The following is a 14,096-nucleotide window of genomic DNA, read 5'->3' on the forward strand; positions in this document are numbered from 1 at the left end:
AAACAGTAGAATTACATAACAATATTGAGGCTATATATAAGGGGCACCGGTACTGAGTAAATGTGTGGGGGTACCGGTTAGTCGAGATAGTTTGCACATGTAGGTAGGGGTAAAGTCACTATGCATAGATGATAAACAGCGAATAGTAGCAGTGTAAAAACAAAGGGGGGGGGGGGGGGGTCAATGTAAATTGTCTGGGTGGCCATATGATTAATTGTTCAGCAGTCTTATAGCTTGGGGGTAGAAGATGTTAAGGAGCCTCTTGGACCTATACTTGGTGCTCTGGTACAGCTTGACGTGCGGTAGCAGAGAGAACAGTCTATAAATAGGGTGGCTGGAGTCTTTGACAATTTTTGTTGGCCTTTCTCTGACACTGCCTGGTATATAGGTCCTGGATGGCAGGAAGCTTGGCCATAATGATGTACTGGGCCATATGCACTACCCTCTGTAGCGCCTTACGGTCAGATAACGAGTTGTAGCAATACCAGGTGAGTATGTGGGTAGAGTCCAGTGCAAACGGTCAAGATGCTCTCAATGGTGCAGATGTAGAACTGTTTGAAGACCTGGGGACCCATGCCAAATCATTTCAGTCTCCTTAGGGGGAAAACGTTTTGTCGTGCCCTCTTCATGACTGTCTTGGTGTGTTTGGACCATGATAGTTTGTTGGTGATGTGAACACCAAGGAACTTGAAACTCTCAACCTGCTCCACTACAGCCCCGTCAATGTAAATGGTGGCCTGTTCGGCCCTCCTTTCCCTGTAGTCCACGATCAGCTCCTTTGTCTTGCTCACATTGAGAGAGAGGTTGATGGCCTGGCACCACACTGACAGGTCTTTGACCTCCTCCCTATAGGCTGTCTCATCATTGTCGGTGATCAGGCCTACCACTGTTGTTTCATCAGCAAACTTAATGATGTTGTTAGAGTCGTGCTTGGCCACTCAGTCGTGGGTGAACAGGGAGTACAGGAGGGGACTAAGCATGCACTCCTGACGGGCACCGGTGTTGAGGATCAGCGTGGAAGTCCAGGATCCAGTTGCAGAGGGATGTGTTTAGTTCCAGGATCCTTAGCTTAGTGATGAGCTTTGTGGGCACTATGGTGTTGAACGCTGAGCTGTAGTCAATGAACAGCATTCTCACATAGGTGTTCCTTTTGTCCAGGTGGGAAAGGGCAGTATGGAGTGCGATTGAGATTGCGTAATCTGTGGATCTGTCGGGGTGGTATGTGAATTGGAGTAGGTCTAGGGTTTCAGGGATGATGGTGTAGTTGTGAGCCATGACCAGTCTTTCAATGCACTTCATGGCTACCGACATGAGTGCTACGAGGCGGTAGTCATTTAGGCAGGTTACCTTCATAGTCTTGGGCACAGGGACTATGGTGGTCTGCTTGAAACATGTGGGTATTTGTAACGTCGTTCCTCCTCTTCATACGAGGACTAGTGATTCGACCAACGTGCAGCGGGTTGTGAATACATAATGATTTATTAGACAGACGACGAAACACGAAAACAAACACTTGGAATGATTTACAAAATAACAAAACAACGTAGACTGACCTGAACTTAAGAACTTACATGTAACACGCAGAACGCAAGAACAGGGAAAAAACAGACTACACAAAAACCGAACGAACAAACATACCGAAACAGTCCCGTGTGGCGCAACATACACAGACACGGAAGACAACCACCCACAACGAACACTGTGAAACAACCTACCTTAATATGACTCTCAATTAGAGGAAACGCCAAACACCTGCCTCTAATTGAGAGCCATACCAGGCAACGCTTAAACCAACATAGAAGCAGAAAACATAGACTACCCACCCAAATTCACGCCCTGACCAATTAAACACATACCAAAACAACAGAAAACAGGTCAGGAACGTGACAGTATTACAGACTCATTCAGCGAGAGGTTGAAAATGTCAGTGAAGTCACTTGCCAGTTGGTCTGCGCATGCTCTGAGTACACGCCCTGGTAATCCGTCTGGCCCCGCAGACTTGTGAATGTTGACCTGTTTAAAGGTCTTGCTCACATCAGCTATGGAGAGCGTGATCAAATAGTCGTCCAGAGCAGCTGGTGCTCTCATGCATGCTTCAGTGTTGCTTTCCTCGAAGCCTCGAAGCGAGAATGAATGTAATTTAGCTCGTCTGGTAGGCTTGCGTCACTGGGCAGCTCATGGCTGGGTTTCCCTTTGCAGTCCATAATAGTTTGCAAGCCCTGCCACATCCGACGAACTTCAGAGCCGGTGTAGTAGGATTCAGTGTTAGTCCTGTGTTGACTCTTTGCCTCTTTGATGGTTCGTCTGAGGGCATAGCGGTATTTTTTTATAAGCGTGCGGATTAGTTTCCCACTCCTTGAAAGCGGCAGCTCTAGCCTTTAGCTCGGTGCATATGTTTCCTGTAATCGATGGCTTCTAGTTGGAATATGTACGTACGGTTTGGGTTTGGGGTTAAGTTTAGGCTTAAGGTTAGCGTTAAAGGACTATGGTTAGGGTTAGGGGAAGGGTTAGCTAACACGCTAAGTACTTGCAAAATAGCTCAAAAGTTTTAAGTAGTTGCGAAGTTGCTGATTTGTTAAAATGCTAAAGTTATCCGTGATGAGATTTGAACATGCAACCTTTTGGATACTAGACGTTCACATTATACGCATCACATTCTCACCAACCACCCACACTACTTTTATTGTTTTGCCTTAAGTAACCTTCTATGTTATGTAACCATACCAAACGTAACATATCATACCATTACGAGTGTTTCATTTACTATGAATTTCATTTACTATGATGCGTCTAAGTCTATGAGACCACCTGATGTGTGTCTGACAAACTGTGGCTTCTCTTGCTGTTTCAAAATGCGTAGTCAGCTTGCCCAACGACTTGACTCTGAGCCATTCAGAGAGCATGAAAGAAGCAACAATGAGAAGGAGAAAAGAGGGTACTTTTTCTGTACTGGTAACATCAACCCCCTCACATCATCAACAAATTAGTAGACAATTAATCGGCAATTAGTAGGCAATATCTACTCATAATTAATTAAAATTACACGATGCACACGTTCCTCCATTTCTTTTACTACATAGAAATGTGCAATTTTCACATATGTTGATGTTGGCGTTGTGCCGGAGATTATATATATGAAGTAGAAACATTTTTAAATGTGACTTTATTGATATTCGTTATAAACTGTGTATTTATGCCTTATGTCACTATTGTTATTTGTTTATTACATTTTTGATATTTATCTTTAACTCCGATTTGTAGGAAAATGACCCGTAAGTAAGCATTCCACTGTTAGTTTACGAAGCATGTGACAAATAAAATGTTATTTGATTTTTTAAATTCAATCTGTAGCTAACAGTTCATTCACAAAGTAGTAAACAAAACAAAAGCCTTCATAATTTGTCCCCAAAAATATTAGACTTGTTTAAAATACTCCAGACCAGAAGGTTGCAGTAGTGGTGCTTTCGTAAGCTTTGTTTCCATTGGCACGTGGTAGGATCATGTTGCTATATAGCCAATGTTAGCTAGCTGCGTTAATGTTGCTAGTCATAACTTGAAGAAAGCCCTGTTGATAGCTAGATAGCCACAACTAGATAACCACAAGCTGGCAAGATGTTGACAAAATAATATAATTCACTCTCCATTATCCCACACTGCCAGTTCCATCTAGCCAAATTTGTAGTTTATATGTTGCGCTAGTGAATGCTAACCATTTAGCTAGCTAGAAAACCAGCACTCGCAGTATAATGCCACGTTCACGTTATGTAGGAGTGATCGGAGGAATGACTTGTAAGAGTTCACATGCTCATAACTCGGAAGGAACACAAGAACCATGGTTGGCCATGGTTGTTGACATTTTCAGTGGTGTTATGATGTCAGAGTTCATCATGTGGGAAAGACCGTGATCCAGTGGTCATACCCGAGTTTCCTAGTCCTAATTATGAGTTGGAGGGGCATCCAGGTGCATTTTTTTCCAGTTGGAAGGACTTATTTACAAGTTCCCGACATGACATGAACATGGCATAAGTCTGGCTCGAGCTCACTCTGTCCACCACTGCTTTTGGCAGAACAGCTGCCTCACTAGTTGGTGATTTTGACTGCCGACATTCTAGTCAGAGGTGCTAAATACCTCGGCCATCAGTATCATGGGTGTGTTACTAGCTACAGTGGCTAGATAGCTAGCTTATGGAGGAAGCATTTAGCTAATGTTTAGCATTATTGCTCGTTACCATCCCATTCGTTTGACTGACTCAGTTAGCAATCTAGCTATCTAGCTAATGGACCATTTTTTGTGCACGTTGTCGTCAAACTGAATAATATAAAACATTTATAAACTAAAAATAATGTTCCTTCAAACTCAAAACCCCTTAGCTAGATGTAAAATATGTAACAAGGAATTGCTCTAGAAAAAAAAATTACTTAAAAATGAGTTACAACTTGCAGATGTATTGTTTTAGTTAACAAGTAACATGTAACATGGCTACAGTGCCTTGCAAAAGTATTCACCCCCTTGGTGTTTTTCCTGTTTCGTTGCATTACAACCAGTAATTTAAATGGATTTTCATTTGAATTTCATGCAATGGACATACACAAAATGGTCCAAAATGCTGAAGTGAAATGCACAAAATTCAAAATGGAAAAGTGGTCCGTGCATATGTATTCGTCCCCTTTGCTATGAAGCCCCTAAATAAGATCTGGTGCAACCAATTACTTTCGAAAGTCACATAATTAGTTAAATAAAGTCCAACTGTGTGCAATGTAAGTGTCACATGATCTGTCACATGATCTCCGTATACGTACACCTGTTCTGAAAGGCCCCAGAGTCTGCAACACCACTAAGCAAGGGGCACCACCAAGCAAGCAGCACCATGAAGACCAAGGAGCTCTCCAAACAGGTCAGGGACAAAGTGTGGAGAAGTACAGATCAGGGTTGGGTTATACAAAATATCCAAAACTTTGAACATCCCACGGAGCACCATTAAATCCATTATTAAAAAATTGAAAGAATATGGCACCACAACAAACCTGCCAAGAGATTGTGGGTAGAGTCCAGTGTGTGTGTATGTGTGTGTTGGTGTGTCAGTGTAAATATGTGTGAGTATGTGGGTAGAGTCCAGTGTGTGTGTATGTGTGTGTTGGGGTGTCAGTGTAAATATGTGTGAATGTGTAGGTAGAGTCCAGTGTGTGTGTATGTGTGTGTTGGGGTGTCAGTGTAAATATGTGTGAGTATGTAGGTAGAGTCCAGTGTGTGTGTGTTGGGGTGTCAGTGTAAATATGTGTGAGTATGTAGGTAGAGTCCAGTGTGTGTGCATAGAGTCAGTGCAAGAGAGTTCATGCAAAAACAGGCCAGTGCAGGTAGTCCAGGTAGCCATTTGATCAGCTATTTAGCAGTCTTGTTTAGCAGACTTTTGGCTTCGGGGTAGAAGCTATTCAAGGTCCTGTTGGTTCCAGACTTGGTGCACTAGTACCGCTTGCTGTGCTGTAGCAGAGAGAACAGTCTATGGCTTGGGTGGCTGGAGTCGGTGAAAATGTTTTGGCCCTCCCACTGACACCGCCTGCTACAGAGGTCCTGGATGGCCGTACCCACCCCCTGTAGTGCCTTGCGGTCGGGTGTCTTGCAGTTGCTATACCAAGCGGTGATGTAGGCATTCAAGTTGCTCTCAATGGTGCAGCTGTAGAACTTTTTGAGGATCTGAGGGCCCATGCCAAATCTTTTCAGCTTCCTGAGGTGGAAAAGGTGCGTGCACTCTTCACAGATGTGCGGTTGCGTGTGGACCATGTTAATTCCTTAGGGATGTGGATACAGAGGAACTTGAAGCTCTCGACCCGCTGCACCACAGCCCCATCGATGTGGATGGGGGCGTGTTTGCCCCTCCGTCTCCTGTAATCCACGATCAGCTCCCTTGTTTTGCTGACATTGAGGGAGAGGTTGTTCGCCTGGCACCGCACTGCCATGTCTCTGACCACCTCCTCCGAGCGAGCCATGAATGGTTGATGATCTGAGCTATATAAAAATTAAAGTGACTGCTTACAGTCAGAGTTGCTAAGTACCTTGGCCGTCAGTATTCTTGGTGTGTTTTTAGCTTAACTGTGGGGCGACACAATTAACTTATGTACAGTTAATTAATCACTGCAAATCTCTTTGTTAGCAAGCACTGTCTCCAAAACGGTTTACTTTACTTTTATGTTTGTGATGTCTCCACTTTCCAAGCATATTGTAAGACTGTTTTAGAAGAAAAAGAGAAATCATTAGACAATACAAAAATGTGTGCACATGAATTGTATGTTGCGAAAGTCATTACTTTACCAAGTCTCTGTTTCTGTCTGTTTGTGTTGACCTGTCCAGGTGAGAAGCCATACAAATGCACCTGGGATGGCTGCACGTGGAAGTTTGCCCGCTCTGACGAGCTGACACGCCACTACCGGAAACACACAGGTGTCAAGCCCTTCAAGTGTGCGGACTGTGACCGCAGCTTCTCGCGCTCAGACCACCTGGCCCTGCACCGACGGAGACACATGCTGGTGTGAGACAGTTACAGGGTGATGATGTCATCAGAAGGAGCATACACACACACACTTACACACACACAGTGCCGCCGGGGGAGCAGGGTCTCTCCCTCAATGTGGTTCAGCTGGACTGGACGCACACCGCTGTCTGTCCGTGAGGCGGTGGGAAGAGCAGAGTAAAATGCAAAGAAAGTCATCTGTCTGTCCACAGAGAAGAAAAAAACAGGGTTGGTTCTGGATCCTCAGTGACTGAGGAGGGTCGGAACTGGAAAAGGCTCTTTTATTATCATTTTGGAGTTTTGACGTTAACCTGTCTTTTTTTCTCAGCACTGTTCTTAAACGGTTTCATTTTGGAGTTTTTCTCGGAAGGAGTATTGCTCTTCTTCGTTCATTTGGACAGGAACCGTAATCGCAACCGTTCTTCTTGGTGTCTTTGTTTTGGTTATATTGTTCAAAATGGCTGCTTTTCTCGCATCTATAATGTGAAAGAACTGAGGATTGGATGGCTTGATGGAAGGGCTGTGTGCATGTGTGTCTTTGAAGTAGAGGGCAGACCTTGGCCTTGCATTGGAAAATGGAATAAACAGACACAGATTCTGGTTCGTCCATGGCGAGTATTGTTTCCCAGTTCACTCCCTATAGCAGCTCCCTGCCTCTCTGTGCTTCAGGACAACCGGCAGCAGAGGGCGCCATCCACTCATTGATTGTACCCGTAATAACTGGTGTGAGTGTTCTCGAATCAGCATTCTAGAATGAGTTGTAGTACCAGTGTTCTAGATTCAGAAGTATCAGAGGCATCCCAGTGGGCCAGTGATATAGAAGCTGTTAAGGGGCGGCGTTAACCCCAAAACCCAATGTCAGCAAACCAGCAACTGAGATTAAAGAGTACAGTATGTACACAAACAGAGAGCATCAGCAACCTTACTTCTCATTCACATCCACGCATATTACAATACATACAGGTTTAGTATACATGTTTTTTTTTTTTATCCAATGGTTTTTGTTAGCACATGACTCAACCGCATTGCACCTAGAGCTTCTTTGAAACATTTGATTTAAAAAAACTTTATTGGTGCATTTTGTGCTGTGATTAGCAATCTCATTGGGTAAATCTAGTTTCAATATCGAGACTTTTTTAGTTTTTTGTTTAATATATCTTGCTGTGTATGCCTGCTTTTGATCAATTTCACAAATAAAGATCAATCCACACCTCAATGTGCAATGAACTTTAAAACAAATCAAATTAACATATCTGGCATTTGAAGCACCTTACAGATTGACACCTTACATGACGATTCCATAATGTTCAAGGATTTTGTTTTGTAGCCCTGCTCTTTACAGTGAGAGGGATTGGCGTTGTGATCATTTGTGTGTTAGTAGTCTAGAGCTAACACATCTTGGGTTTAGTTAATAATAATATATGCCATTTAGCAGAGGTTTTTATCCAAAGGGACTTAGAGTCACGCGTGCATACATTTAGTTCAGAGGGCTAAGCCACTCGGTTACTCGAGTTCAGTAGAAGAGCAATACATTCGGTAGAGGGAAATGTGTTTGTACCCTTGTTTTGGTTGCTGATGTCATAGACAAATAAGTCCTCAATCACAGACCGATTTCTACCAGTTCCACTTCTTTGTTTCTACTCTATACTACAAATGTCTATATTTCTACAGAACAATGTTCTAGGCAAACTCACTTATTTTGGTTACCCCCTCCCTGTGAATTGTGTGGAAAATGTCACATTAATGATTGGTGGTTGAGGGGGAACGGGTTTTTCTAAATGTATCTATGAACAGACCTACACTCTTAGAATTAAGTGTTATCTGGAACCTTCGGCTGTCCCCATAGGAGAACCCTTTGAAAAACTATTTTTTTGTTCGAGGAGGAACCCACAAGAGTTCTACCTGGAACCAAAACGGGTTCTCCTATGGGAAAATCTTGAATAAACGTTTTGGAACAATTTTTTCTATGAGTGTACAGTGCCAAAATGAAGGAAAAAAACATAACTTTTCTACATTCTTTATAATATAATACACTGTAGTACACAATATACACAGACAGTTGGCCCTGTAGCTTTCTGTGGCTGGGAGCAGTGTCTTTTTTTAAATCACACATACACAAATCATGATGTGAGGTCTTCAGATCCAGCTTCAGGTCCACCTTTACTTGTCGTTTGTCATGCACCGATGACAGATACTTATCTACCATATTCAGTGTTAAGGTTTATTCAACACACTAAAACCACATTTTGATCATTTTCCGTTTGTACATGGAGTAAAAAGACATCTACTCCTATAAAGAGATTTATAGTAAGCCGTATAAAGATTTATGGCTATATATAACTGAGGTATTTCTGAGAAAAAAAACGTGGTTCAACTTTCATTAGTCAGTGCAATGACGTCAACCACTTATGTTTTGCATATTGTTTGACATCACCTGCAAACTACCAGTTAATGACAATTTATCCAGCCGATTGGAAAGAGATGTCTACGGACATACAAATAGCACTACATAAACCTTTCTGAGATACATGAAAGCAATATCGGCAACTTGTCCTATCACAGCGAAGTTATCAGATTTTCCTTTTTACAATATTGGGCATAGATCTGACCTTGTTATCAGCTATTCTCAACAGAATCCCACATGTATGATAATTGTATGTGTTCAAAGTATTTTTGTAGTGCAGTATGAGTATGCTGGATCCCTGCTTACAGTTTCAGGGGCTGATTTCAGAAGGTCAGTAAGTTAAGGTTTTGTCGACTCAAGTGCTTATAGACAAAGTTTTTGAGATTGCAGCATATGCTTAGTGATTTAATAACACACGCATACACCAGTGGTACTGTCCTAATTCAAAACCACATCCTTACCGGAACAAAGAAATATTTATCAGAAACATATTATGCCGAATTTGTCTCTCCTTTTGGTTTTCTGAAGTATTATAATATATGTCATATTATGTTGTTATATGTTGTTTGTGTACATGTGAATATTTCGTTGGCCTTTTTTGGCCCAAGCATATCATCGGCAACTTGTTTGTTATGAAGTATCATTTTAAAATTATTTCATTAATGAAGTCCATTTATACATAGTCATCATTTTAAACATTTTATTATTCATATGCTGTACTTTTCTGAAATGAGGGGCACTTCATCTTGCATTTAACGATTTTCTGTAAAAATATATATATTTTGAAATGTTTTAATATATGTGATAGTGGGAATAAAAATGATAACTCTGTTCTACAGCCTGTATATACATTTGAAAATAGGGCTTTGATTATTAGATACAAGGGAATACATTTATATATGTAAAGTATTTTTCAGAGATGCTAATTTATCTGATTTGATATACAGTAAGATGGGGCTATTGATTCTAAACAGTTTTGTTATCTAAAATACTCATATAAATGATCAAATCTGATGTCAGAAATGTGCATTTTGGTTCGTGATGTTCTTCTTTCTCAAAACAAGAGAATGTTTTCATATAAATATAGTCAATATGATAATTGCTTTTATAAATTGATCAAACTTTTCATGTCTTTTAATGTCCCAGCCATGTTGAGTTGAAGAATATTACAATTACAAGTACAGATTCATATCAACGTTTATCCAAATTCGACATATATTTTCTTTAAATTGAACTTAACTTGAAAGTTATAACTAATATTTAGCATGTGTACACAGAGGCATATTGTATACATGCATTACCACTCCCCTTTGGCATAATAAAACGTCTTTACGAACGTTTTTTAATTATTTAACGGTAAGCAGGGTCAAAGTTATGCAATAATGAATAGTGCCTCCTATCACAGCGAATCTCTGAAAATCATGCACATAAACTGTTTCACAACTAACACGTATCATATACATTCAAATATAAACCCTTGAATTGATACTCAGACAGAGATGTATTTGTAAAACATAAAACTCTGAGACCATTTTGGAAAAACCCAGACTCCCATTGTTCAGTTTCTTTTCAATGCACTGAGCCTTACCCCATCTTTTCAATACAGTATCCTCAAATGTCAGCCTTTAACATGCTGTATCAATACACTTGTTGACTTGTCCCATGAAAGCTGCATATTATTTGTATGGATGTATTTACAATATAAACTTCACTTAGGGAATGTCATTATTTTATCATTATCGTATCATTTGGATTTTGACCTCTCCGACACTGGTCATTGGTGCAACTGCTTCATTTTTTTTCATAATCAGCCACACTATACTGCAGTGTGCGAAATCACAGAAGAGAGTGAAAGACATTTGAATTACCTGATTGAATTTATTGCGGTTCGCAGGGAATGCTGTATTGAATATGTAAAGGCCGGAATACCAACCCTTGGGGAGCTCCCTTTGAAAGAATTCTGATTACACTTCTGTATCCGTTCAATATTTCTTTAATTTCTGTATCAATTCTGTGTTTGTTTTATCTCTGTTTTTGAAGAATTACGTAGTGATGCCAATGCCTTTGTTTCAAGTTTACTGCTATTACGTACAGTAATTGTTGTTCCTGTATTCATGTAAAGTGACTGTATTGTAAATGTATTCAGAGCTTTTCATTCTTACCGTAAAATTGTGATATGCCCCACAATGCTTCAAAGGGAGTCGTTAGCTCAAGGAATTCTGGGAACTAATTCGGAATCCCAATGTTTTTCAAAGGTTGAAAGAGGTTCAAAGGTTTTTCTTCTGTTCTTTCTTTCTGTTTTACAAAAGTTGTCTAAATATTCTGTCAATGCTTTTTGCTTTTATCTTTGTATTTTTTCGTATGGATGGAGCTGTGAAATTAAATTAAACCGAGTTGAAACATATACATGTATATGAATTAGGCATGAAGGTTAATAAAGTTGCATTTTGTATGTAACATGTTTGTACCAGAACTCATTTAGACTGTGTTGTTGTTGGTATGTGATTTTGGTTTCACTAGCAGATTTGAGTGCTATACTCACATTCGCCGGAATTCAGAAACCTAAGCTTGTGTCCTGGAACGTAAGGATAAGATGAGCCAGGATCTTTGGCGGGCATTCAATCATCTATCCAAGTGTGTATACCGTAAGGGCACTTTGCTAGGCTTTGATATGGCAATACAAACAACAATTCCCCTATACTTAGTGTATGCATCCTATAGGCTTATCAATGATATGAGGTGATTTTCATGATAGTGTCCAACACAATTAGTTTTCGCTGATCCCTCCAAATACTGAAATGTTTCCCCTCTTGGTGACAGGTGGAACCTAGGAGCGGCTCCGGCCGCAGATCCAAGGCAACCACCACATAGTTGGTTGAAGTCCTGAACAAGTCTCGGGTCCAGGATGTCTCGGGCAGGCATCCACGCCCGCTCCTAGCCCTCCCAGTCCACCAGGTACTGCAAGGTGCCCCAGACCCGACAAGCTTCCAGCAGACGCCAGACTGTGTAGGCCCGGGCGGCCGTCAACAAGTCGAGGCGGCGGAGGGGCATGTGTGGGGGGAGAAGGGACTGGTTCTTAACAGTTTGATATGGGAAAAGTGGAAGGATGGACAGACTCTCAATGACCTGGGGAGCTGGAGACAATAGGTGGCCAGGTAGATGCGACTCAGGATCCTGAATGGTCCTTCGTAGAACTGGGCGAGCTTCCGAGAATCCACTTTTAAAGGAGGATCACGCTCTGGTCCAGGTGCGGCAACAATGTTGAATGAACGCCTTTGCTGAGGGCACCCCCGCTTCGGCCTCTTGTTCAGGAAACAGGAGGGGGGGACTTCTCCAGCCCCCTGGTTGACCCACTCTGCCCATTCAGCTATTGGTGGAACTCAGAGGAGAGACTCACCTACGCCTCCAACAGAGAGCATAAGGCTTTCCAATACCACGCAACGAACTGGCGGCCACGGGTTGAGACAATGTCCTGGGGGAACCTGTGTGTTCGAAAGACATGGTTAATCATGCGATTGGCTGTCTCCTTGAATGAGGTAGGGCATGGCGATGAAATCAGCTGCCTTGGAGAACTGATCGACGACCACCAGGATAGTGATCAGCCCTTGGGATGGAGGTAACCCAGCCGATCGCTATCGTGGGGACTTTCTTTGGGCACAGGTGGAGCAGGCCATAACGAAGGATCTAACATCCTCAATCGTGTTGGGCCATCAGAATTTCCGCCTCAGGAACTCAAGTGTCCAATTAACCCCTGGATGCACAACTAATTTAGAGGAATGTCGTCAATCAATCAATTGTATTTATAAAGTCTTTCTTACATCAGCTGATATCACAAAGTGCTGTAAAAGAAACCCAGCCTAAAACCCCAAACAGCAAGCAATGCAGGTGTAGAAGCACGGTGGCTACGAAAAACTAGAAAGGCCAGAACCTAGGAAGAAACCTAGAGAGGAATTAGGCTGTGAGGGGTGGCCAGTCATCTTCTGGCTGTGCCGGGTGGAGATTATATCAGGACATGGCCAAGATGTTCAAATGTTCATAGATGACCAGCAGGGTCAAATAATAATAATCACAGTGGTTGTCGAGGGTGCAACAGGTCAGCACCTCAGGAGTAAATGTCCGTTGGCTTTTCATAGCCGATCATTCAGAGTATCTCTACCGCTCCTGCTGTCTCTAGAGAGTTGAAAAAAGCAGGTCTGGGTCAGGTAACACGTCCGGTGAACAGGTCAGGGTTCCATAGCCGCAGGCAGAACAGTTGAAACTGGAGCAGCAGCACGGCCAGGTGGACTGGGGACAGCAAGGTGTCAGTAGGCCAAGTAGTCCTGGGACATGGTCCTAGGGCTCAGGTCCCCTGAGACAGAGGAAGAAAGAGAGAAAGAGAGAGAGAATTAGAGAGAGCATACTTAAATTCACACAGGACACCGGATAAGACAGGATAAATACTCCAGATATAACAGACTGACCCTAGCCCCCCGACACATAAACTACTGCAGCATAAATACTGGTAGCTGAGACGAGGGGTCGGGAGACACTGTGGTCCCCGTCCGACGATTCCCCCGGACAGGGACAAACAGGCTGGATATAACCCCACCCACTTTGCCTAAGCATAGCCCCCACACCACTAGAAGGATACCTTCAACCACTAACTTACCATCCTGAGACAAGGCCGAGTACAGCCCAGGAAGATCTCCACCACAGCACAACCCAAGGGGGGTGCCAACCCGGACAGGAAGATCACGTCAGTGACTCAACCCACTCAAGTGCCGCACCACTCCTAGGGATAGCATGGAAGAGCACCAGTAAGCCAGTGACTCAGCCCCTGTAATAGGGTCAGAGGCAGAGAATCCCAGTGAAGAGAGGGGGCCAGCCAGGCAGAGACAGCAAGGGCGGTTCGTTGCTCCAGTGCCTTTCTGTTCACCTACACACTCCTGGGCTAGACTACACTCAATCATAGGACCTACTGAAGAGATGAGTCTTCAATAAAGACTTAAAGGTCAAGATGGAGTCTGTATCTCTCACATGGATAGGCAGACCATTCCATAAAAATTGAGGTCTATAGGAGAATTCCAGCTGTTTGCTTCGAAATTCTAGGGATAGTAAGGAGTCCTGCGTCTTGTGACCGTAGCGTACGTGTAGGTATGTACGGGAGGACCAAATCGGAAAGATTGGTAGGATCAAGCCCATGTAAT

General features: G+C 42.6%; 1 protein-coding gene across 1 annotated transcript in view; it reads left to right on the forward strand.

Annotated features, from left to right (window-relative positions):
• Positions 1-11,367, forward strand: part of klf12b (Kruppel like factor 12b) — a 153,012-nt gene extending 141,645 nt beyond the window's left edge. Inside the window, exon 6 of the mRNA XM_055870925.1 lies at positions 6,347-11,367. Coding sequence (XP_055726900.1) covers positions 6,347-6,528 — 182 coding nt within the window. The 3' untranslated portion in view covers positions 6,529-11,367. The remainder of the gene's footprint in view (positions 1-6,346) is intronic.
• The last annotated feature ends 2,729 nt before the right edge of the window (positions 11,368-14,096 follow it).

This window comes from Salvelinus fontinalis, chromosome 19, assembly GCF_029448725.1.
Source record: "Salvelinus fontinalis isolate EN_2023a chromosome 19, ASM2944872v1, whole genome shotgun sequence".
Classification (NCBI taxonomy): domain Eukaryota; kingdom Metazoa; phylum Chordata; class Actinopteri; order Salmoniformes; family Salmonidae; genus Salvelinus; species Salvelinus fontinalis.